The following is a 27,292-nucleotide window of genomic DNA, read 5'->3' on the forward strand; positions in this document are numbered from 1 at the left end:
AAATAGATCCATGCCCATAATGTTTGATGCAGTGTAGTTGTTAACTACGAGAAGAGGAATGGCCTTCTGAATTCCTTTATAACTAGCCTGAAGCTTGATTTGACCTTTGATGTCAATTTTCTTCTTGTTAAATGTCACGAGCTGGATGTCAGCTGGAGAGCATGAAGGTGAACCTAAGTTGTGGCAGGTAGTCAGGTTAATAATAGAGACAGGTGATCCAGTATCTAATTGAAAATCGACAGATCGATCAGAGAATGAGAGAGGAATGATGATTTTGTGAGAATCCTTTGTGGGAAGAATAAGATTGATCTGATCAACTTCCATGTCTTGGCGGGGCTGTATATGCTTCCGGCGTGCTGCAGTAGTCTTAGCAGGGCGGAGCGAACTTTGACAGACAGTCTTAATGTGTCCAAGTTTATTACATCGGTCACAAGTAGCTTTGAAAAAACGACAGTCACGACGTTCATGATGCTTGAAACAACCTCGGCAGGAAGGCAGGAGTTTCGAGGTGCTTTTAGAATTGGGCTTCCGTGTAGCATTACGAGAGGGAACCTGGCGAGAATGCTTGGTGGAGAGCGCCTTATCCGTACGGTTCACTGTAGCAGAGGACTTGCGGGCCTGAGGCGAGACTTGTGCAACTTCGTGTGGAGAAGCTATGGCTGCGGCAGTCTTGGTAGTAAGCTCATAAACCGTAGCAATACGCTGGACGTCTTCTAAAGAAGGGTTACTCTGCTTGACAGCGTCAAAACGTATTTTGTCTTCAGGAGTATGTAATATTATCATGTCCCGAATGAGAGAATCAGTGTAGGATGAACCACAACCGTCCTTGGAGCAGATGAACTGGCAGGGTTTAGCTAGACCACGCAATTCAGTTATCCATTCAGTATGTGTCTGATGGGGTTGCTTTCTGCACTGAAAAAATTTATAGCGAGCAGCCACTATGTGAGGAGCTTTGGCATAGTGTTCCGTGAGACGGGCCAAGAGCTGCGTGAAGGGTACCTCAGATAAGTGTTCTTCCGGACTTAATTTACGTAGTAATTCACACGTAGCATTGCCAACCGAACTAAGAAATAGTGCGCGGCGGCGTTGATCATCTGTGACAGAATGGCAGATGAAATGCTGTTGTAAACGGGCTAAATAAACTGACCAGTCTTCCTTAGCCGGATCAAAAGCAGAGAACGGAGGAATAGCTGATGGCTGTGTAGAGACAGAAATAGCTTGAATAGCCTGAATTAATGCTGCCTGTTGTTGTTGCATAAACTGTTGTTGTTGCTGCTGTAAGGCTTGGAAGACCGTAGCGAGTTGTTCCGCAGTAGCCATTGCGAGATGCGTGCAAGAAAGAGTAAGGTAAGCTGTGTGTCAGAACTGGTTGGAGTGTCGTTGTTGTTAGCACGTCGCCGTAGAGTTGACAACTGGGCCTGTTGAATGGTAGTGTCGTGGTTACCTCGTCGCTATAGAGTTGGCGATTGGGGTCGATGACGTGTAGTTTGTTGCTTTTTTACCTCGTCACTATAGAGTTGGCAACTGGGGTCGAAGAATGGTAGTGGTGTGCTGTTTTACCTCGTCGCCATAGAGTTGTGTTGTAACCAAGGTTGAAATTACAAAACACAACTTTTATTGCTTCACTTTATGATATTTACATAAATAACTGAAATTTATTTTGAAGCAAAAAAGAATATTGAATCTTGAGAAAAGTCTGTCTTTATACAATATGTACAGGTTTACAGTCTTTATATACACTTCTATCTTGAAAAGATAGTCTTTGTGAATTGACACGTTGATAGTCGAAAACTATCTGGCACACTAACATAAATGTCTTTGAGAGTTCTTGTTTGTTGAAGTGCCTGAATTCCTAAAAAGCAAGTTCAATTGATTGAAGAAATTCCACCTAGCGAAACTAAGGGAGCTTGCATACATTAGGGAATGACAATGGCTTGTGAAAGAATTACGGAACATAGGCAGTGGAAACAGGTAAGGGAGCGGTGACCAGAGGTGAAACCTCGTACTGCCAGAAATTCAGTCCACCTGGTCGAAGCACATTTTCAAGAGGAGTAGCCTCCGTGCTCGACGTAGGGTGTATTCTGGAGCTGGACACCAGGGCAAGTGGGCGATTGAGCAGGAAGGGAGCTCCTATTTATAGTACACTCGATGGTCAGGCACGCGCACTGAGGGCTGCGCGTCGAAGCTAGCAGAATGATACACAGGCGCGCTTGCAGCTGGCTGGCAGAGCGAGAAAGGGAGCGCCGGACATACAACAGTTGGCATAGTTCAGGATGACCCTTGGCCTTTTGTATTTAAGGCCTTGGGTCACGTATTGACCTTGTGTGTTCATTAGCGGGTTACCCCGTTGGGTAACTTACTGTTAAAGAGTGACGATATGACACTCTTGGTAGATTACATGATATAAACTTCATTCCGTGTTCTTCTTCTTTTCCTACCCCTTTTCCCACACCCGTGGAGTCGCGGGTCCGAAGTGCGTCGCACATGTGGATTTGGCCCTGTTTTACGGATGAATTACTTTCCTGACGCCAACACTATATGGAGGGATGTAATCACTATTGCGTGTTCCTGTGCTGGTTCGTAGTGTAGTGTGTTGTGTGAATATGATGAGGAGAGTATTAGTACGGACACATACACTCAGTCCCCGAGCCAGAAGAATTAATCAGAAACGATTAAAATCCCCGACCCGGCCGGGAATCGAACCCGGGACCCTCTGAAGCGAAGGCCAGTGCACTGACCATTCAGTCAACGAGTCGAACAAACTTCATTTCGTATTGACGTTCTCAATATACTGCAAAATGGCCGCAATAATGTTATGAGATGGACAGTATGATGGATGATAAACGGGGTGAAATGTGAGGTTGTGTGTTTCACAAATGGGAAGAGTCCTCCCAGTTTTAATTACTGCCTTGATGGGGTGAAAGTCCTTTATGGGGATCATTGTCAGTACTTAGGTGTTAATATAAGGAAAGATCTTCATTGGGGTAATCACATAAATATGATTGTAAATAAAGGGTACAGATCTCTGCACATGGTTATGACATGAGGCTATTTAGGGGTTATAGCAAGGATGTAAAGGTGAGGGCATATAAGTCTCTGGTAAGACCCCAACTAGAGTGTGATTCCAGTGTATGGGGCCCTCACCAGGATCACTTAACTCAAGAACTGGAAAAAGTCCAAAGAAAAGCAGCTCGATTTGTTCTGGGTGATTTCCGACAAAAGAGTAGCGTTACAAAAATGTTGCAAAGTTTGGGCTGGGAAGAACTGGGAGAAAGAAGTCGAGCTGCTCAACTAAGTGGTATGTTCCGAGCTGTCAATGGAGAGATGGCGTGGAATGACATTAGTAAACGAATAAGTTTGTGTGGCGTCTTTAAAAGTAGGAAAGATCACAGTATGAAGATAAATTTGGAATTCAAGAGGACAAATTGGGGCAACTATTCATTTGGAGGAAGGGGAGTTAGGGATTGGAATAACTTACCAAGGGAGATTTTCAATAAATTTCCAATTTCTTTGAAATCATTTAAGAAAAAGCTAGGGAAACAACAGATAGGTAATCTGCCACATTGGCGACTGCTCTAAATGCAGATCAGTATTGATTGATATAACTCCTTCAAGCCTGTTTTATCAGCCATGTGGTACTGCCTAATAGTCCTAATTTCAATATCTTCCTTTCTTTCGCATTTATTTTTAACTACCACGAAAACAGCTTCGTGATCACTAATACCGTCTATTAGGCCTACTTCGGTTTCTCTGTAGAGCTCATCTGGTTTTACCAGCACCACATTCTGTACATTTCCCATCACTCAATTCCAACCAATAGTAGCTCGCACCTGCTTTCCCGTGAGACATTTCGCCTAACACGTAATGGAAATCACCTTGTTGAACTCTCCGCAGGTTCAGTGGATGCGTCGAAAACTCATCAATCAAGGCAATGACAGACGTCAGACATCCAAATAAACTATCTCTTACGACAGCAATGGCACTGTTTCAGCTGAAGATAACACCCATAGAACGTATTTCTTGGAGATCATATGCCCATATCTAAAGAAGAAGCACTAGGCGATGTTAGAAAAAGTTAAAGCGATTTACCTGAAGAAGGTTCTGTGTGTTTCAAAGTACACACTTTCGCGACTGACCTACGAACTATTTTACATAGACGAACTTCGATTCCAATTACCTCTTCCGTCCGCGGCAGAATATGAACAACTTCAGCAGGAATTAAAATCAAAGAAGAGCTACATATGGAGAAATGTTTATGGCACCGATGCAATGGTTTGCAGTAACTAGATGCCGAGACACGCAGTCACTCGATTCCCCGTACATGGTTTCCGCTATAAAATGTGTGTAACAAAACGGTTCCATCAGCTAGGTCCAGACTGTGTACGCGATCGCTCTGGAATACTATGTAATGTACTGTCAACTCAGCGGCAAATCTTGAACGAAATCTGTTGCGACGAGTGTGATGTAGTGTCTCATGTATTGATTGTATGTATACATTTGCCACTGGCTGTACTAAATGTTTCATTGATCATATTTCCCGCTCTTCAAGTGAAAAATACCTAAAATACATGCTACTGTAGTTTGAAAAAGTATAAAAGTACACGTAACACTCTTTTGTTGCGACTGGTAGAAGTTATTATTATTATTATTATTATTATTATTATTATTATTATTATTATTATTATTATTATTATTATTATTATTATTATTATTATTATTATTATTATTATAGCTGTCTCTGTGGATCAGTGGTAGAGTGTTGGCTTCCGGATCCCAAGATAGCGGGTTCACACCCGGCAGAGGTAGTCGGATTTTTGAAGGGCGGAAAGACGACCATGCGGCATTCCATGTCGTGCGATGTTGGCTTGTAAAAGATCTCCGGTCACACGTTTGGTGTTTACCCGACAAAATTAATTAAATATCAGCCAACAGAGATACGTTTTACTCTGCTATTTAGTAGGCCTAGAGTAAAACGGAACGTCGACAATGACGAGCACACAGCCATATGGCGTCAAATTACATTGTCTGCATACGGTAGCTGATGCCTTATTATTATTATTATTATTATTATTATTATTATTATTATTATTATTATTATTATTATTATTATTATTATTATTATTATTATTATTATTATTATTATTATTCTGAAGCTACGGTAGAAGGAAACATATTTAGTTAATTCTGTCACATTCCCTGTTCATGTTCCCTGAAGTCAATTCTTTAATCCAGAAATCACCGGGTTAACTGTGGACCTCTACAGTAATTGATTTAGTTGTACTTGTGTTGAGAATCAAAGGAACACCAAAGCCAATCTTGTCGGCATAACTGTATTGTTCTGTTCTTTGTTGCAGGGTCAAAATGGTTTTGAAGAACTGCGGAGGTATATCAAGCAAGGAGGAGACTTCTGCAAGGACCTCAGCTCCATCCTACAGGAGAGGTAAGAGTTGCCCACGAAACGTTTCACTGTAATAAACTTGGATTTCTTTTTCTTTTTTCTTCTTTTATTATTTTTTATCAGAGGACAAATTTAATACGAGTATACTTCACTAGCGACTTCACTGCTTCTCGCGGGTGTGAATTTTTAAGAATTCCATTTATGCATATTCGTTGTTAATTATGTATAAAACCAAACGAATCCCGATGGCACAACAGCTCTGAGAGGCCATGGCCTGCCAAGCGACTACTGCTCAGTTCGAAGGTCTGCAGGTCACGAGGTGTCGTGTGGTCAGCACGACGAATCTTCTAGACCGGAGCCGCCACCTCGCCGTCAGATAGATCCTCAATTGCAATCACATAGACTGAGTGGACCTCCAACCAGCCCTCAGATCCAGGAAAAAAATCCCTGACCTAACCGGGAATCGAACCCGGGGCCTCCCGGTAAGAGGCGGGCACGCTACCCTTACACCGCGGGGCCGGTTGAAGTATGTATTGTCACTGAGTGGCCAAAAGTCATCGGAAGACACTGCCGAGTTGCTCCTCCGCAGCAATCGTTCTGGTCTTGTGCAGTTGGAGCGTACAGCAGCATGGACAGCGTCCTATACATGCTCGACTGGAGTAAGATCGGGGGACCTGGAGGGCCAATCTATGGTCCTAACTCCACTGGAGTGCTCCTCCAACACCTGCGTGCCACCACAGAGCGGTGACATGGCGCATTGTCCTGGTTGAAACATGGCATCTTCATCAGAGTATTCTAGAGCCAGAAAGGGATGCAGATGGTCTGAAAGAATATGCACCTGTCAGCGTTCCCCGCAGCCGGACAATGGGGCCTAATTGTGACCATGAGAACGCCGCCCAGAGAGCCACCTCCCGCTTGGACACAACTTTGTTGTCACGTAAGATCCATAGCTGCATGGGGCGTCCATCAGCTCGATATAACTGGAACCGGGATTCATCAGACCATACCACACGCCGCCACTGGTCCATGGTCTACTGCCGATGTTCGCGGGCCCTGCACGTCGTTGAGCTCTGTGTCGAGGGACACGAGTTGGTCGTCGGCCGGTGAAGCCTATGCGGTGCAATTGCCTCCTTACAGTCTTGGTAGAAATTAGTTCCTGACTCCCAACATTCAACTGGGCGATGATCTGACTCACAGTAACCCATCGAGCGCCCAGTATTGTTTTGTGATGTCCGTTCGTTGAACACCTGTGGTCTTCCCGTGCAGCGCTGGGCGGTAACATTTATCTGTGACGCTGTTGACCTCGGAAGCCCGAATTCGCGTGTTAGCTCCGCAATGCTATGACCCATGCGCCGTGCGCCGATGATCATCCCACGTTCAAAGTCTGTTAACTCGCGACGTGTTGCCATCTTCACGACACTGGTGTCTGTGGCAGACTGCTCAGCTAGCCGCAACGGCACATTTTCTAATGGGACACCCCTTCCCGTGACTTTTGGCCACGCAGTGTATGTTTCCCGCATTGAGTAATGTTACGAATAAACGTGTATTTTGTCCGATTCGTTCGCTGAATAGTCAGCGTGGTGCCTTCGGTTCCGAGGGTCCCGTATTCGATTCCCGAACGGGTCGGGAATTCTAATCGCTTCTGATTAATTCTTCTGGCTGGGGACTGGGGACTGGGTGTTAATGTTTGGTCCAACACTCCTCTCTTCATATCGAGACAACACACTACACTACCAACTAACCACAACAGAAACTCGCAGTAGTGATTACATCCCTCCCTGTAGGGTTAGCGTCCGGAAGGGCATACTGTCGTAAAACAAGGCCAATCCACATGTGCTACGTAGCTCGCACCAGCGACCCTACAGATGTGGGTAAAGCGGTAGAAGAAGAAGAAAAAGAGAAACAGTATTTTATCGATCTAATTGAATGTAAGATGGCCCAATTAGTATACACACAGTTATATTTGAGAACGTATGTCAGCGGTTCCCTAATAAGTGGTTATTTACAAAGCCTCTTGCCCTTCTGACAGCAGGTCGTGAGCTCTGGTATTTACTCCCCCTGTGGGTGGGGGTGGTAGAATAATACCCACGGTATCCTCTGCCTGTTGTAAGAGGCGACTAAAAGTGGCCTCGGGGGCTCTTAACTTGAGAGTGTGGTTTGGCATCCGCTGGGCCCTTAGCTGAGTGCCGGCATTATGTCCAATTACATGTGCCAGGCTCCTCACTTTCATATATCCTATTCGACCTCCCTTGGACAACTCTACTTCTTTTCCGACCCTGACGCCATTACGTTTACGAGGCCTAGGAAGTCTTTTATTTTCACGCCCTTCGTCGCCCTTGTATTTTTTTTGGTCGGTATCTTGATTTTTCGCAGTGTCGGAACATTTCAATTTTTTCGCTCTGATTAGTGTTAATAGAGGATGGTTGCCCAATTGTACTTTCTCTTAAAACAATAATCACCACCACTGCCTCAATCCCTTCACTAATCTTGATTGACAGCTCACCTTTCCCTTCGCATCGCACGCTCAGTCACTCTTGTCAGCAGCTTCACGCACACAGGTTCGAACACACAGTCTCGACGCACGACGACACCAGAGAAAGCCGTCACTCCCACAGTTATCTCACATGGCCGCCCCACATAGTGCACTGCTCGGCAAAATAGTAACACAACACTTTCTGCATCGTGCTGCTCCCATTACACTCAGCGACGACAACCACTCTTCATGATCATGCATGTGTCTTTCAATAAATGAAACTCAAATATTGATAACAATAGCCGCAGCATGTTTGGCGGCCAAAGCCTACGGCGACGATGAATGTAATATCGCTGACGGTTCATTTCCTATTTCAGCACACACAGTACACACGCACAGTGACAGAAAATGCAGGCTAAGATTCTATGAACGTACTAAAAGAATGCACCCACACAGACTTAGAAAACAGTCGAATGTTACGAAAGCAGGAGTAAAGTCAAAACAGTCACAATGGACAAATGAAGTCAAAACGTATTTGAAACAGGCAGTAGATGTTCAAAACTGGGCCATTTTCAGATCCAAGATTCATAACTGGCAAGTTGACCAAGAGGAAAGACCAAAGAAGAAGATTGGAACAACCTGGGCTGAATACAGAAAGGAAGCCCACAGTAAACGAATGAAAGAAATGTGGGCAAAAAGGAAGGCAAATGCACGGCTCTAAGTTTACCTACTTGGCGCAGTCCTAACGGGCTTATTCGCATATAATAATAATAATAATAATAATAATAATAATAATAATAATAATAATAATAATAATAATACATGAATATTGAATTCTCTAATGTAAGCCGGCAGTGAGTGGTTTACGGCGTGCTTTCTTTTTTGCTAATTCGTTGACCACATCATCGTAGTCTAGTTGCTGGGTAATGTCAGAATTCATGGAGTACCCAGTGGCATTACAGTCAATAATTTGATTGTCATTAAAGCCGTCTATTTGAAACAGGGATTGCATTACGATTTTGAGACGGAAGGGAAGATTCTCTAAACCACGTCGGGTTCAGAAGAGAACAAGAGTTAGCCAAGGAAAGTTGGAAAAGAATAAAGAAGGAGGGCCACCGCCAAATTCCGCTCCACAATCAAGACCTCCGCCAGATGTAGCAAGTAGATGTCCAGCCATCAAGGATTTGCCGTTGGAAAGTAAAAGGAAAACGGAGGAGATACGAGTGGACAAAACAGACCTGAAGATTACGACGATGACATTCATTATTGTTATTCAGTGACCAGAAAAGACTGCGTAGAAAGTGAGCTGGCCCTCAGTCTCGCCCGGAAGGACGTCCCCGTGCTGTCAAACAGGCGATCAGAGCAAGGTCTCAAAATTGGTACCGGTATCCTTCAATATGACACGAGGAAGTAATAGACTCATAAGGCTAGCCAAGCACTGAGTACAGCAGAAGACGAGGCGAAAGTTCATTTCATATTCCCGAGTTTCACTGCGAACTGGGCATAATGTAGACTTTCTGGTTATTCGATCGTGTTGAGTACCGACGTAGTACCGCCTCGGGCGGCATATTTTAAGAGGCGCTTTCTAAGCTGTTACTATCAATTTTTATATACTTTAAACGATTATTTCATAGCTCTTCAAAAGAGAACACTAATAATACGACACAATGGTATGGATGTGAATAACGTACTGGAAACAATCACCTCAATCAAATGTAAGGCAAAGTTGCACAAAACAGCCACAACGAAGGAACACATCAAGAAAACTGAAACTGGACGGGACAGCCGACCAAGTGGGTGGCTGGGAGGTTTGGATCACATAGCTTGCATTCGGGAGATAGTGGGTTCGAACCCCACTGTTGGCAGCCTTGAAGATGGCTTTCCGCAGTTTCCCATTTTCACAGGAGACAAATGCTAGAGCTGTACCTTAATTAACGCCACGACCGCTTGCTCCCCACTCCTAGCCCTTTCCTGTCCCATCGTCGCCATAAGACCTATCTGTGTCGGTGCGACGTAAAGCAACTTGAAGGAAAAAAGTTGAATTGTAAACACCTGCAATGAGCCCTCTCTGCCCTGTTTGGACCGGCTGCCGCTACTGTGTCTGTATGTTATCTTTGTAAGCAAATTTACTGAAAGACCTTATTTAAAATGTTAAATGTTGATTTTAGTCCCAATCGCTAAGTTCACACGTGCAGACAGGCAGAGCTCTGTCTCATAGTGTTTGTGCTAGTGAAGCCAGAAGCTTGCGCCCGCCGCCATCTTACGTCACTACATTTTCACTGTAAACATGTAAGTTACTTTGGCAAGTGAAGCTTTGCTTTCCGTTGTTTTAATCACATTTCCAATTGTTATTTTTTTAACGAAGAGGCAGAATGGTGAAAACCTGCGTCGTATTTGAGTGTAGCCTTTCCTATTCGCGAAGAAAGAAGGAAGGAATGAAGAGAAATTTCAGTCCACCGATAAGTGGCTTACATGTACTCGTTAACACTTTTTGCTCATTTACCAGTACTATTAATGACACCTAATTATGTAGGAGGCAGAGACCACGTACTTCCGACTTACTTTTCTTTTGTGCAAATTTACTGACAAGTGGCCTTCAGGTAGACGGATCACTGATTACAGTATTTTCCATACTTATACCAGTGGCGGCTCGTGATGATAGAAATGGGTGGGGCACATTCAACATATTAGGAACACTAGGAATCAATTAAATCAATTAAATTAATCTTAAATTAATCCGCCATTGAATATATTATTCATTGTACAATTCCTCTGTATGAGCCTTTGGCTCGCTGGAATTCATTATTGAAATAGCCTAAATATCTATCTATCATCTACCTTCTTATTTATTGTATATGAAACTGCGATTGTAGGTTCTATTTTTATCTTTGAACGATTTATGCTAAGCTCTGGTCTTGGTCGGCCCATTTCTTTAGCTAATAATCTGTTTTCGTAATTAAGAGATTTTGTTTGTAAGTAACTCACTTGATTCATTTTAAAAATGCTCGCAGAGGAATACACTCAGATACATCACACTAATCTTTACACACTTTTCAGACTTACAATGAACATCGACACCGATGGACAATGTTTAATCTAACGGACGTACAAGGTAATCACAGGTTTGCTACAAACACTACCTTTGCGCGCGTTAATAATACATATGCCGACAAGAAAGTGTAGCTGGATGCTATCTAGTAGGCTGTAGGAGAAGTAAGTTCAAAATACGAACTAGCGCTGAAGTGTCACGTCGTAGAAATACTGTGACCGGGTCAATGGAATTTGCCATTACCCCCTTCACCCCTCACAGCTCGCAGAATGATGGGATGATGTTCAGGTATAAGAAAGAGTCGGTCCCATCCGGGATTAGACCTTTACTATGTTGCCTAGTTTAGTCCAGGGCTGCTAGAGCAAGAACAACCATGGTGAATCATAGCCTCTTGAACTCACTGAAGGTGGTCGTGACACTAATCGTGCAAAATGCAAAATGATTTTTATAATAGTTTTAATCGGTGGAGGGGCACGTGACCATGTGACCTAAAGGCAGAACCGCGCCTGACTTATACATGAAGGTGACCCCTCGAACATCAATGTCCCAGAACCATTGGGATGGATATCCAGGAATTTTCGAGCAAGTCGGATTTGATAACTTTCAAGACCCTTATATCAAGTAATCGAATCGTCATTACTAAAAGTTAACAAAAGAGCACGCGAGCGCGTAGTCCAGTGGGTAGCGCCGGAGTCTAGGCATCGAGGGATCGATGGTTCAAGTCCAGCTGCGTGCTTGGGTTTCTTTCTTTTTCTTTCTTGCCCTCCTTATGTTTCATTCTACTTCTGTTCAATGTAAGAATATCTTTAACGGTTCAAAAGTTGGTTAAAATCATTAAAACCAGGTGAGGTGGCTGTGGGGCTGTGAGCTTGCACCCGGGAGATAGTGGGTTCGAATCCCACTGTCGGCAGCCCTGAAAATGATTACCCATTTTCACACCAGGCAAATGTTGGGACTGTACCTTAATTAAGGCCACGGCCGCTTCCTTCCAACTCCTAGGCCTTTCATATTCCGTCCTCGCCATAAGACATAACCATGTCGGTGCGACGTAAAGCAACTAGAAAAAACAAACCATTAAAAGCGTTGAGTGAGAAATGAAACGTTTAATTTTGCTTTATGGAATGCTCAAATATGTTCAACTTCTTGCCTGTGTCCAAACTTTGAACCATTTTAAATATCCTTACCTATAATATGCATAGAATAAAACGTACGAACGGGGGGAAAAGAGGAAAAGAAAACCATGCATTCAGCGGGACTTGAACTAGTGAAGCCTTATTACGAGACTCGGGCGCTGCGCACTGAGCCATTTCGCTGACGTTTTGAACCATTATAAATGTTCCTACCAACGAGCTAGGATAACGTAGAGAGCCTGTTATCAGCGCTCCTCGCGGAGGCAAGTTCGTAAAGGGCAGCCATGTTTCGAGTTGTCAAAACAAAGCGAGATGGCGCGAGAACATAAGATCAGGTGATATGTGCGTGGCGATTGAACAACGTAACTTTTAAGAAATGGAAAGTTAGATGCTCGCCTTCAAGAATGCCAGCCGTATGCTCAGCCTACGGCTGCGCTAATCGGATTATGGTGATTGATAATGTTCCCTTTTCCGATGATGATTTCTTCGTACCTGTTTATTTTTGCCCTTGAGAATTCATTTTTTATGTCATCTGGTGTTGGTGTACGATTCACTGAAGTTTGATATTCAGGATCTTCCTTGTTTTCTCTCCATGATGGTCCTGAAGGCTGTGTGTCACTCCCTGTGTCTTGTGCTTGGGCATTGGTTTGATGTGGGCCTATTTCAGTTAAACGTACACCAAGCATGGTAAATTCAGTACCGGTATTTTACTGGTGTTTGTGAAATGTATGAAGTGTTTATTGTAGTCGTGTCGCATTAATATTTAAAATTAGGCTACTCTTCATAATGGACGACTTTCAAGGTTACATTTCAGCTAGTAATCCCGGTATGGGACGGTAAAAGGAAAAGATGTCCCCTAAATTATAAGAAATATTCTAACGAGCGACTTGGCCTACGGTTAGGGTCATACAGCTGTGAGCTTTAATTCGGTAGATAGTGGGTTCGAATCCTACGGCCGGCAGCCCTGAAGATGATTTTCCGTGGTCTCCCATTTTCCCACAAGGCAAATGCTGGGGCTGTACCTTAATTAAGGCCACAACCACTGCCTTCCAAATCCTAGCCCTTTCCTATCCTTCCATAGCCGAAAACCTTCGATTGTTAGCGCGACGTTAAACAAGTAGCAAAAATAAATAAATAAATAAATAAATAAATAAATAAATAAATAAATAAATAAAGGCATTAAACAATCATAATGGTGGATGCAATACGTTTAACAATATGATCAGGATGAGGTTGTAACCTATCGTAGCACCCGTTCGTTTTTAAGGACTTCCTTCATAAATACTCATTTATGTCCACGGTTTTTAATACAATTTACGCTTAATAACAACAGCCAAGCAGGGTAACGCTCGTGTACCGAATTCGTGGCCTGTTCGTATGTCGCTGTATAACGATTCCCCTTATATCCTTTTCGAACTACCCTACAATCAGCTGATCGTAATGTTAGCCTCACGCCGCAACATAGATGAAGTGGCGCTATGCGCACTCTAAGCTTTCGGCTAACGGTCTTTAACTTTGGACCAGTGATTCTATAATGCGTATTTTCAACATTTTTCGTCATCCAACAGCCACGCTCTCTTGCTTATGTGACCACCGAAAACATGGTGGACGTTCGTTCAATTAACTTCAGCCAGGCAGCACTTCCGCCTCTCTATGTTATTCTACCTCGTTGGTTCCTACCTAGAATATGCGTAGAATGAAACATAAGACACTTTAAGTTCTTCAGAGCCGATTTTCTGGAGAGAGCTTTTGGGACATTGATACTCGTATTTCAGAGGTCAACTTCTATAAGCATAAAATATCTACGAGACCCCTCTACCTGAAGGGACCCTTGTGAGATGTATTTCAGAGAGAATACGTGGTTTAAGAGGAGGCATAAAACAGAACATATTACTAAAGTCACAGCTCGAGTGTATGAGTACCATACTGGTATGTTTTTAAGTTTAAGCCCTCATGCTTTAGATATAAATCCAAAGGACACACATGTTTATCGTCTTATTACTGTAATCTCATGAGCGAATTTGAAAATTCCTTTGAATCATGCTGTGAGAGAGATGAAACAGATTTCACCATAGATCGTCCGTCAACAGGCACTTAAGCATTTGTACATTGCTTTACCAGAGTAGGGTGGTCAGACGTCTTCTTTTATCCGGACATGCCTCCTTTTTAGACCACTGTCAGGGGTCAGGGTGGATTATTTTAGATAACCGAAATGCCGTCCTCCTTTTTAGTGAATCTGCTTACTTTGGGGTGATCTGTTTCGTTTTCACACGTATTCTTCCAAGACCGACTCCAATCCTCAGACCTTAATGCTACTCTCGATCGTTCAAAGATGGCGAATCGAGTAGCCGGAATTGTTGGAAATGTGGGTTTGTTTTGGTTTGTTGTTTTCGTATGTAGTCGGTGTAATTTTATGAAAGTTGACGATAAATGTTAGCTTCTTTGTATAATATAAGTGTGCGAGTGTCTTTATATGAGTCAGTGGACACATAGGATCTGTAATTATACACAGTAATGTGAGAATGAGCTTGTTTTGATCGTGTTTTTTCCCATTAAAGAACATGAGTGCACTAGGTGGACCAGGTTTTGGTCTAACTATGGCAATGCCTCTCATACAACTATTCTTAAGTTTTCTACGGAATAGAACATTAAGAAAGGAATGGATTAGGAATATACATCGTGATTATTTTGAAGTCCATGAGAAAACTAGCGTGCCTACATCATTTTGAGAATAAGTCTGGGGTTAGGGAAGCCATTTCTCTACTTCCAAACTATTCGTGTTCTTCGAAAAATATTAATTTAGATAAAATATAACTGATATGGTGTTATTTCGTCAGTGTCTATGTGCTTCAAAATGTCGAGTGATTTAGTTGCAAGTGTATTTTACAATAATCTGTGCTTTGCCTGCGGAAATGTTGGGCTGGATCTTGGAGTATAACAAAACTTATAAGTGTGACAGATAGATCAATCTGTATAGAAGATATAGTGACTTGAGGGATTAGCTGGGTTTGTGACGTAGGGTTTTACAGTACCAACATCTTCAGATTCATGCTATGGTTATCTGTTATCAAGCAGACAGCGCCGAACTGAAGCTTGTCCATGTGGTTATATATAAATGTTTAGTCAATAGAGTTTTTGCACTCATGTTCTTTAATGGGTAAAAACCTATTATATCTTTAGTGTCTGAACCTTTCATTACTAAGGTTACCTTCATTGTGTGAAGTGCTGCTATGCCATATGTCAACATTATGTTAACATTACTAGGGCCGTTCACTGGGTTAACATAATCATTTCGGGTGGAGTTGGACTGAGTGACTCAGACGGTTAAGGCGCTGGCCTTCTGACCCCAAGTTGGCAGATTCGATCCTGGCTCAGGCCGGTGGTATTTAAAGGTGCTCAAATACGTCGGCCTTGTGTCGGTAGATTTACTGGCACGTAAAAGAACTACTGCAGCACTAAATGTCGGCACTTCGACGTCTCCAAAAACCGTAAAAAATGTACTTAGTGGGACGTAAAGCCAATAATACTATTAATTCGGGTGTACTTCCCATTCATTGGATGCTGAATTTAAGAAATTGTCCACCACTTCAAAACTAAGGCAACAAATTATGTTTCACAGTTCTCATGAGAGCGAATAAATCGAGGAATGCCGCACCTTAATTTATTTTGAAACATTCAAAATGATGTTAGAAGTATAATTTCAACAGTTTTATCATGTATTTTCATCTATCCAGCGAAGTGAAACATAAGAGAAAACGTTATTTGACGAATTGAAATCTCTAAATAATCGCCTTGTTGGGCTCTTTTCTAGTAGAATATATGTGATTTTAGTTGATTATATGTGGTGCGTACTTGTTGGCGAAGCGTTTTCATACATGTAAAAGTGATTTTCCCTATGATGTTACATTTATCATGTTAAATTGCCGCCGTTTATATAACATGTACGTGATATTTTCGTGTTAGCCAATACCAGCAATCCGGCTACTTCGGCCGCCATGCTTTTAAATATTACGGTCTGAGGATTGGAGCAACACCTCCTAGATAATAAGGCCTAACAACAGCGTAGTGACGTCACGCTACGGAGGCGATGGCAATGCAGAGAAACGCGGAACATAGTTAAACACAGACATGATTTTAATATTTTTTGCCAATGGAATAATTTATTTACTAACAAATAGCGTTTCAAATTTGAAGGATATTGAATTATACTGTCGTTATTACCGTATTTTAGTGACTCTGCCATTAAAGATAAACAGCAGACAGTTGTAAAACACGACAGCATTTTGCAATGTTAACTCACTTAGGCCGAATTGCTAACATCACAACAGAATGTTACAAACATATTTCAATTTAAATAGGCATTACGTGATCTTAAAAGAAAACTAGCACGTATAATATTAGCATAGGCCTAACATCTAAGCTGATGTAGCATCACTGGCAGTATATGCACATGAGCCTACAATGTTTCCTCCCTTGAAGTTCATGTATGGTTATGAGAATTTCACCTACCATCGATGTTACTAATTTGTAATTCTGTTCGAAACCTTTATGTATTCCAGAAAGTATGTAAGTTTCTAACCTAATATTGGACTACCATTCGGACTGGAGCCTACTCTTTTAAAAGTATTGACATATTGTGGCAACATTAAATTGCTACTGTCTCATAAATTTGTAAAAATCGCACGGCGCAACAGCCCTGAAGGGCTTGGCCTTGATCCTGCTCAGCCCGAAGGCCTGCAGATTACGAGGTGTCTTGGGTTCCGCAGGACGAATCCTTTCAGCCGTTATTCTTGGCTTTCTAGACCTGGGCCGCTATCTCACCGTCAGATAGCTCGCAAATGTAAACACGCAGGCTGAGTGGACCTCAAACCAGCCCTCAGATCTAGGTAAAAATCCCTGACTTGGCCTGGAATCGAACCGGGGCCTCCGGGTAAGAGGCAGGCATTATATCCCCTCACCACGGGGTCGGCCATAAATTTGTAAACATGAGGAGATATCAAACAGAAGGTTGAACAAATAACAAGAAAATCATGCACATACTCCTTTATGAACTAAGAAATATTTTAACTATGGCTATTAAATTAACTGTGGGGACATCATCCTCGGTGTCCAATTCACCAACTAGGACTAGAATTAACTTATTTATTGAATCTTTCTACACATTGTTACACTCATTCCTTGTGATGCAGCTATGATGTTTTGTAACTAAAGAATATACCGCATTTGTATTAGTAATTTTGTCCACATATTCATTAGAAATATTTTTTACTTTAATAAAACCCGTTTAGAAATTCTGTGTATGAGATATGTACTATCTTCAATGGCTCTCTTTATTGCTCCTTTCTATTCTACATTTTTGCCTGGTTCTTTTAACTACTCCTCTTCCAAGACCATGATTGTCAGAGACAGCAGTGGCTTATATCTTTTCCAACTGCCCATCATATTTATAGTCACATTCTGGCAGGATCAGTACCAGTTACTTCCCATAAAATATCACCGACTTTGAAATGTCTGTGGCATACCTGTAAAATAATGTATCACCGTGAGCGAAATTCGTGCATTTACAGAGTGAATCGGCCTACACCAGCAGCTCCTGTAGGTGGTATGTTTTAATGCGTATAATAATAATAATAATAATAATAATAATAATAATAATAATAATAATAATAATAATAATAATAATAATAATAATAATAATAATAGGCCTAATAATACCGTTGAAATAATGTATCCCATGATTGTGATCTAACATAACCTTATATCATTGAAGAGTAAATATGCCTACATATCACCAGCTGTTGCGTGTAGTTAAATACGTCATAGGCCTATACTCATTATGATTGTGTGAGAATGTAATAATAATAGTTACTCACCATTGAGTTATTAGTAAATCTGTAGTCTTGTCTTGGAATTGCACGTAAACATATCTGCCGCATAACCTCGTCTTTCGTAAACTTAATGCATGCACTTCGTTATCACTGCCGGAATTCTCCTTAAAGTTGAGTACGCAACACATCAGTACCATTACGTACAACGGTATTAACAATTGGCACCATTAAACGAATTAAAACTCTTCTAATTTCAGCGTTACATGGCCAAACTCATTGCTGTGTTATTACTGAAAAGGTTCAAGCTTGCCTCCCGATTTTGACGTCACAGTATATTCCCAGAACAGTTGTGAGGCCTTATATATCTAGGAGGTGTTGATTGGAGTCGGTCTTGTTATGGATATACCAAGACCGACTACAATATATCAGACCTTAATGTTACTATCGATTGGGAGGAAAATGGCGACTTCGTGGGCGAGCTTTTGAGACATGTTGTTGGTTCATATCTGTGTTTACATTCTGTTAAAGAGTGTTATTTTGATCGAGTTATTGAAGTATAAAGTATATATTTGGTAAAATAGTAATCTATAACGGTTTATCAGTATGGTGTTTTGTTAGAAGTTTATTTGATGATATTTTTAATGTATAATAGTGTTTATATTGCCGTGCTGTAACATAGCACAAAATGGGTCGTTCCTGCTGCGTTCGTGGTTGTAGATCTAATTATACCGTTGCTGAAGCTTTTAAATTCCCTGAAGATAGATCTCTACAGGAGAAATGGATAAGGAATATTCACCGGGAAAATTAGGAAGTCAAAGACCAAACTATCGTAGGCTATGTGTGTAACCAAAATTTGTGGTTAGGGAAGACCTCTTTCCAACCGATAACGGTGAGCCTATTCGTTTTTGTTTTCTTATTCAGTCGGAGTAATTTCATGTAAGTTGACGATAAGTATTAGTTTCTATGTAGAATATAAGTGTGTGAGTGTATTTATATGGGTCAGTGGTCACTAAGATCTGTAATTATACGCAGTCATGTGAGAATATGTTTGTTTTGATCGTGTTGTAAACCGGATTTAAATCGAACTATGGCAATGCCTCTCATACATCTATTCTTAAGTTCGATAAGGAATGAAACATTAAGAGAGAAGTGGATCAGGAACATACATCGTGAATATTTCTACAAAACAGTAGTGTGCATATGTCATCTGACAGTAAGTCTGAGATTAGGGAAAACTATTTTTCTAATTCTAAATGGTGGACCTATTCGTATTCTTCTACCCCCCAAAAAATAATAATTTACATAGTGATAATTGATATGGTGTCTATGTGCTTCAAAGTGTCGTGTGATTTAGATGCAATTGTATTTTGAAAGAATCTGTGCTTGCCTGCGGGAACATTTGGCTAGATCTTGGTGTATAACAAAACTTATACTGTGACAGATGGAGCAATCTGTACACTGTTACACAGAAGAAATAGTGACTTGAAGGGATGGTGGTGGTGGTGATTATTGTTTTAAGAGGAAGTACAACTAGGCAACCATCCTCTATATAACACTAATCACAGAGAAAGAATGGAAGGGGTCCGACACTTCGAAAAATGAAGGTATCGGCCGAAGGAAGACAAGGGGGCACGAAGGGCATGAAAACGAAAGACTCCCTAGGAATCCATACGTAATACCGTTGGGGTCTGAAAAGAACAAGTGTTGACCAAGGGAGGTCGGATAGGATAGATGAAGGTGAGGAGCCTGGCACAAGTGGAAGCAATGCCAGGACTCAGCTGAGGGCTCCGTGGTCACCAACCCACGCTCCAAAGTTCAGAGCCCCTGGGGCCCCTTTTAGTCGCCTCTTACAACAGGCAGGGGATACCGTGGGTGTTATTCTACCGCCCCCACCCACAGTGGGACTTGCAGGGATTAGCTTTGTTTGTAACTCAGGGGTTTTATTTTACCAATAACTTCCGATTCATGCTGTGGATATCTTTTATCAAGCAGTCTACACCAAATTGTAGCTCGTCCATGTAGGTTAAAGACTTCATTGTTTAGAGTCAATAGAGTTGTTTTACACATGTTCTTCAATGGGGAAAATCCTATTATATCTTTAGTGTTTGAACGCTTCATTTCTAAGTTTACCATCATGGTTGGAAATGCTACTATATCATATGTCAACATACTATTTAAGAGTTTCCAGTAAGGAAGGCTTAACATCACAGGGGTTGTTCATTGAGCTGGTGTAATCATTTCGGGTGTACTTCATTTTCATCGAGTGATGAACGTTAGAAGTTGTCCACCACTTCGAAATTAAGGCAACATGTTATGTTTCATAGTTCTTATGAGAGTGAATAAATTGAGGAATTTCGAACCTTAAATTATTTTTAAACATTCCAAATGATGTTATAAATATCATTTTAACAGTTTTATAATGTATTTCCATCTATCCAGTGAAGTGTAATCTAAGAGAAAACGTTATTTGACTAAGTGAAGTTTCGAAATAATCAGCTTGTTGTTCTCTTTTGCTGTGGGGTTGTCCATCTATTCTAGCACAATATGTGTGATTCTAGATGTTTATATGTGATGAGTACTTGTTCGCGAAGCATTTTCATCGGTGCAACAGTGATTTTCCCTATGATGTTACATTTATCATGTTAAATTACCTACCACCGTTTGCAAAATATGTACGTGATTGTTTCGTAATTTCTGGCTGATTGAACCAGATAATGTGTAGGTAGCTCTTTCAGTGGTATCAACACAATAATTTAATGTGACGCCGGGCTGAGTGGCTCAGACGGTTGAAGCTCTGGCCTTCTGACCCCAATTTTGTGGGTTTGATTCCGGCTCAGTTCGGTAGTATTTGAAGGTGCTCAAATACGTCAGCCTCGTGTCGGTAAATTTACTGGCAGGTAAAACAACTCCCGCGCCACTAAATTCCGACATCCCCGAAAATCGTGAGTTGGTTTATCGTCGAAATCAAGTTATTGTGTGCTACCCTAATCTTCATCAGTCGGCAGCTACTGCGCCCACGACGTCCACCATCTTGGTTTTGATATTACGGTCTGATATATTGTAGTCGGTCTTGGATATACCAAGACCAACTACAATTACATCAGACCGTAACGCAAAGAAACATGGCGGACGATATAAGAGTTATTCTGAGCCACCTAAAGAAATATTAATAGTCGAACGTCATGAAATGCAACTCATTAATTCCAGATATGAATAATTATGCATCAACACAACGTTATCCCGTAAATCTGTTGTAAATCGAATAGTAATTTTCAGAGGGAAAATAACGAAGGGAGAATACTTTTTTTTCAATGTCAGGTTGAAAAAAACACACACACGCGCGCGCGCACACACACACACTAAAATATAGTAGTCTATATATAATAATTAAGAGGGGAATTTCTCAAGGCAGTGTTATTGGACCTTTATGTTTTCTTATACTGTAGGTGTATATACATGATATGAGTAAAGAAGCGGAATCAGAGATAAGGCTTTTTGCGGATGATGTTCAAATCAAATCAAATCAAATCAAATGAGGTGCCTACCTCGGTGGCAAAATGTACACTAAAATACATTATTGTTATTCTGTATAGAGTAATAAATAAGTTACAAGATTGTGAGCAACTGCAAAATGACCTTGATAATGTGAGATGGACAGTAGACAATAGTATGATGATAAACGGGGTTGAAAGTCAGGTTGTGAGTTTCACAAATAAGAAAAATCCTCTCAGTTTTAATTACTGCGTTGATGGGGTGAAAGTTCCTTTTGGGGATCATTGTAAGTACCTAGGTGTTAATATAAGGAAAAATCTTAATTGGGGTAATCACATAAATATGATTGTAAATAAAGGGTACAGATCTCTGCACATGGTTATGAAGGTGTTTAGGGGTTGTAGTAAGGATGTAAAGGAGAGGGCAAATAAGTCTCTGGTAAGACCCCAACTAGAGTATGGTTCCAGTGTATGGGACCTTCGCCAGGATTACTTGGTTCAAGAACTGGAAAAAATCCAAAGAAAAGCAGCTCGATTTGTTCTGGGTGATTTCCGACAAAAGAGTAGCGTTACAAAAATGTTGCAAAGTTTGGGCTGGGAAGACTTGAGAGAAAGGAGACGAGCTGCTCGACTAAGTGGTATGTTCCGAGCTGTCATTGGAGAGATGGTGTGGAATGATATTACTAGACGAATAAGTTTGAGTGGTGTCTTTAAAAGTAGGAAAGATCACAATATGAAGATAAAGTTGGAATTCAAGGAGACAAATTGGGGCAAATATTCGTTTAAGGAAGGGGAGTTAGGGATTGAAATAACTTACCAAGGGAGCTGTTCAATAAATTTCCAATTTCTTTGAAATCATTTAAGAAAAGGCTAGAAAACAACAGATAGGGAATCTGCCACCTGAACGACTGCCCTATATGCAGATCGGTAGTGATTGATTGATTGATTGATTAATATCACAATGAAACGCCGGACAACAAAAAAGATAAATAGATGTTAACGAATAACAGCATTAACCTTACATGAAATACCTTGCAACAACATCATTAACTGCAGCCCATTATGTAAAACATGCAAACAACTACATTTCCCGAACAACGTTTCAACTCTCCAGACATCAACCCGAATTGTTGAATAGGTACAGTGATATTTGCATGATGCTCTTGAACATCTAAAACTCTAATCACCTGAAAACTCTCCGGAATTGAGGCATTCTCTTGTAATTTATGAAAAAAAGAGAAGGTAATCCACATTTCAACTCACGAGGAATGAGTTTAGGTTTCGTTTACGTACCTCCGCAGTAAAACACTGAATATTATTCAATTGCATCATTCTTGTACCCATTTAAAATTATTTTCATATCTCAGTCGCAAATATGAGTCACGACTTTTCGGATCTTTCCGGGGATGATTTAATTTTGTAGTTAGGTACGTTGTCTGACTGGGGAAAACTCTACGATAGGCATCATTAGGTAAGTTCGGAAGTTTGCGTTGCCCCCGAACTGGATCAACAGCTTCTATGGGTATAACATGTTCCCTAGTATCATTTGGTTCGAAGTTTTCCCTATGAATACACATAACCAATTTACCTTAATATTACGTCTTTTGGAAATCTGAACACTGAAGCTTGCTCTTCCCCTATAGTTGGATTTACATCCAGGCATACAGTAGCCTACTTACTGCACAAGTAACCGAAAATATAAGAAAACAGGAAGAACATGAAGACAATATAACCTTTCACCACGGGAATTGTTCGAATAAATAAGCTTTTTAAGAACGAACAGCTTCTGACGGCACTGAAATTTCGTGTGACTATTTCTAGCAGAGTGCAGCCCTTGTAAGGCAGACCCTCCGATGAGGGTGGGCGGCATGTGACATGTGTTGGTAACTGCGTGTTATTGTGGTGGAATATAGTATTATGTGTGGTGTGCGAGTTGCAGGGATGTTGGGGACAGCACAAACACCTTTCGGGCCATTGGAATTAACCAACGAAGGTTAAAATCCATGACCCGGCCGAGAATCGAACCCGGGACCCTCTGAACCGAAGGCCAGTACGCTGACCATTCAGCCAACGAGTCGGACCTTTTAAAGGTTATAAATAGGTATAATTTTCGATTAATAATATTCATATTTCCGTACATATTTGATAACATCACGAATTCCATCAATCAAAAGAAACACAAGCTAGCACTCCAATTACCGCCATTATGGACTGTTTCGATAGGTCGGTTAAGGTCTGAGGTATTGTAGTTGGTCTTGGATGTACGGCACATGCGATTCTTCTATGCATGCCTTGTATTATCATTGGTTAATTTCTCTGGCACGGGGACTGGGTGTATATGTCGTCTTCGTCACCATTTCATCCTCATCACGACGCGCAGGTCGCTTACGGGAGTCAAATCGAAAGACTTGTACATGGCGAGCCGAACATGCCCTCGGACACTCCCATCACTAAAAGCCATACGTCATTTCATTTCATTGTGATAGTAGGCGCTATTTACCACTCTATGCTTCATCTCAGCAGTACCCCGTGTGGCCTTCGCGCAGGTCTAGTACAGTATTTCGAGTAGACTCCCAGTAGGCGACTTGCGCATCTGTGAGGATGGGACCTTACCTATGATGAATTCTAATGCTGAAGACGGCACACACACTCAGGCCCCAAGCAATTGGAATTAACCAATGAAGGTTAAAATCCCCGACCCTGCCGGCAATTGAACCCGGCACCCCTAGGACCAAAGGCCAGCACGCTAACCATTTAGTCATGGAGCCGGAGAACACTGCTTGTGACGGCTAACAACGTGACAAGCGTTAACCGGGATTTGAAGGAGGCCTGTTTTAAATGGATGGCGCTGATTATTGTGATGTTGAAAAATGTGTTTGTAAGCTAAGTCTAAACCCTTTCAAAATGATGATATGTGAAATCTTTTGATCAGTTCTGCAATTTCAAACCATTCCTGAATGAGAGTAGTGTTCTCCAAGGCCTCACACCGCTGGCTGCGCAGAAGCGTGTGACTGGGGAAGACATGTCCATGCGCGTACCGCCATGTTGCGGGCGCTCCTCAGCTTGACACGGAGATCGTATGGAATTCATGCTTCAACTTACATTTCGCACACATGAAAACATTCGCCTTATTAAATTAATGACAGCCTACACCGACTTCCGTGTACACACGCAATAAATATACATAATATCAAGACTGTGGTAATATTAAAATATACTTCTGTATAAGAACTGAACAATCTACACCTCCTTTGGATAGCCTACAGGTGGCGCACCTAAAAAAAGAAACCTTTAGCAGACTGAATAAGAAGACTTAAAAATACACTACTACAAAAATACACTAGCGGTACCTCGAAAATGATCATGTCGCTCACTTTAATATAAGGGTCATGTTTGTAACTGATGTGTTTGAACATTGTACGCATGGCAAGAAGGCCAGACTCAAAGGACGAGAATCACGTGGCAATCTGTCTCTTGAGAAACCTAGGATCAACAATTATTTAGCTTTATTGAAAATATGAAGACATGTTCAAAAAGCGGTCTACAACTTAAGTATGATTACATATCGTGAGATAAAAATTACCTGTCTCTCAGCAGACTGGAGAACATACAAATTAAATGTTTACAAACTCCTGTACCGATAACAATAATCTTCAATATCAACAAAAATGGAAACCTGTGAAATAAAATCTTTCTATGAAAGGTACATCGCTTATGATTCCTCTTAGATAAGTCATTACAGCAAATTTTACTCAATTGTCTGAACAGATTGTTTAAAAAGTACATGACTGCAGAAATCTTTCTAAAAAAATCAGGTAGATGTTTTATCATTTTCTGAATAAGAAATGCCGGCTCTGCGATGTAGGGGTAGCGTGTCTACTTCTTATCCGGAGGCTCCGGGTTCAATCCCCGGCCAGGTCAGAGATTTGTACCTGGATCTGAGTGCTGGTTCGAGGTCCATTCAGCATACGTGATTACAATTGCGGAGCTATCGGACGGTGACATAACGGCCGAGAGGATTCGCCGTGCTGACCACATGACACCTCGTAATCTGCAGGCCTTCCAGCTGAGCAGCGGTCGCTTGGTAGGTCATGGCCTTTCTGGCCTGTTGTTCCATGAGTTTTGGTTTGGTTTGGATATGAAATAACGTAATTGGATGAGTAGAAGTTAAATTATCATGTTTGTGTGATTTTGATTTAGGTAAATGCTGTCTGACATTCGTTACACTGGTGCTAGTCTTCTGTTGTGTATGTCTTAAAATGAAATTAATGTCTAAGGTTAGAGTTTCTCTGCGTGGTTTATTTTTATTTTTTACAATTTGCTTTACGTCGCACCGGCACAGATAGTTCTTATGGCGATGATGGGATAGGAAAGGTCTAGGAATGGGAAGGAAGAGCCCGTGGCCTTAATTAAAAGTACAGTCCCAGCATTTGCCGGGTGTGAAAATGGGAAACCACGGAAAACCATTTTCAGGGCTGCCGACAGTGGCCAACTCGCCCGGTTAGGCTTAAGTAAGAATGGTATGATTTAAAATGTAAAACCCTCCTCACTATATTCTTAAATATTACTGCTTTTACAAACTCATTCTGAATTAACATTATCTGAGCACATATTGAAAGTGCGTTCTAATTTTTCTCTAATATGAGTACCATGATTTACACCAGAAAGAAAATAAAATGAAATTGTAAGTAAAGCACTTGCAAACAAAAAGATTAATATCATAGTGAAAAGTTAATTTGATTAGCGTTTTCTAATGCAGACTAGGATTGACAAGATTGTAATGAGCTTTGTTTAGACTTTATATTGTCAGATTTTTTTGGAATAGCGTATTAACAATAGTATTTTTTATTATAAAGCAAGTGGGAATATTGGAGAAATTAAGACATCGATACTAATAAATCATTTTACAGATAATTGATAATTTGAAGCAATGCCTTACCCTAATATTAGGTTTTATCAAGTTGTATCAATCATATCTTACGGATTCTAGGCCCAGGTTTATCAAATTTGCAATACCACCACACAGTTTGTATGAAAAATATGTAGTTTTTTTTCAGAACAACTTCTTAGTTCTAAACAATTATCCCCGATGAATTGGAAAAAGGCAAACAAGAAAAAGAAGCCTAAATATTCTAAATTTCATGTCCATGCGTTCTCTGAATCAACCACCCTATAACCTGTTTAGTTCTCGATTATGGTAAATGAAAGTTATTTTTTAACAGTTCAATTTCTACTCACATGTGAAAAGAAATACCAGATCCCTTCAGATAGCAGTCTGTACAAATGAAGGCTGCACATGAATTCACCCTCGTGAATATCTTTCCATTCCACAGGTAATGCCTAACTTTAGGCCTAATATTGCCGATCAATTTAACTAACGCTCCCACATTGCTTGAAAATATTTGACAATATATTATCACTCCGTCACATATAATATCAAACCAGATCCACTAAAAGGCATGATTCAAATCGAAAACATGCAAAGGTCTGTAAACCTTACCACGTGCCAGCCATGAATTCCAAGCTGAAGCGCTCGCAACATGGCGATGCGCGGAAGTGTTCAATATTCCGCTTAGCATCAGTGCGTTCTGTGAGTCTAGATAAGTCCAGGCACACTCCCAATGCATGTGCCATTTTAACCAAATACCAGCCCTCCTGCCATTCTTAAATTTCATGGAGTACCAGAAATCGAACCCGGGTCCGCGAGGACGGCAGCCGTTACGCTACGGAGACGGACATGAGGGTAGTGATGACTTGGAATTTAACTTGTCACCATGCAGTGAGAATTGGGCAAAGTATTTCAATTCACGTAAGTCAGTTGTTTGTAGTTCCGAGTTATTAAAACTTGCAGAGTACTTTTTCCTATACCAGGACACAATGTAAATATAGAAAGAGCATTTTCAGTAATCTTAGCACAATGTAC

General features: G+C 41.2%; 1 protein-coding gene across 5 annotated transcripts in view; it reads left to right on the top strand.

Annotated features, from left to right (window-relative positions):
- Window positions 1–27,292, top strand: part of Nost (Nostrin) — a 486,512-nt gene that overhangs the window by 388,121 nt on the left and 71,099 nt on the right. For all 5 annotated transcript variants that reach the window (XM_067155829.2, XM_068229908.1, XM_068229904.1 and 2 more), the window contains one exon: window positions 5,355–5,440. In XM_067155829.2, the coding sequence (XP_067011930.2) occupies window positions 5,355–5,440 (86 nt within the window). The remainder of the gene's footprint in view (window positions 1–5,354; window positions 5,441–27,292) is intronic.

This window comes from Anabrus simplex, chromosome 1 (assembly GCF_040414725.1).
Source record: "Anabrus simplex isolate iqAnaSimp1 chromosome 1, ASM4041472v1, whole genome shotgun sequence".
Taxonomy (NCBI): Eukaryota; Metazoa; Arthropoda; class Insecta; order Orthoptera; family Tettigoniidae; genus Anabrus; species Anabrus simplex.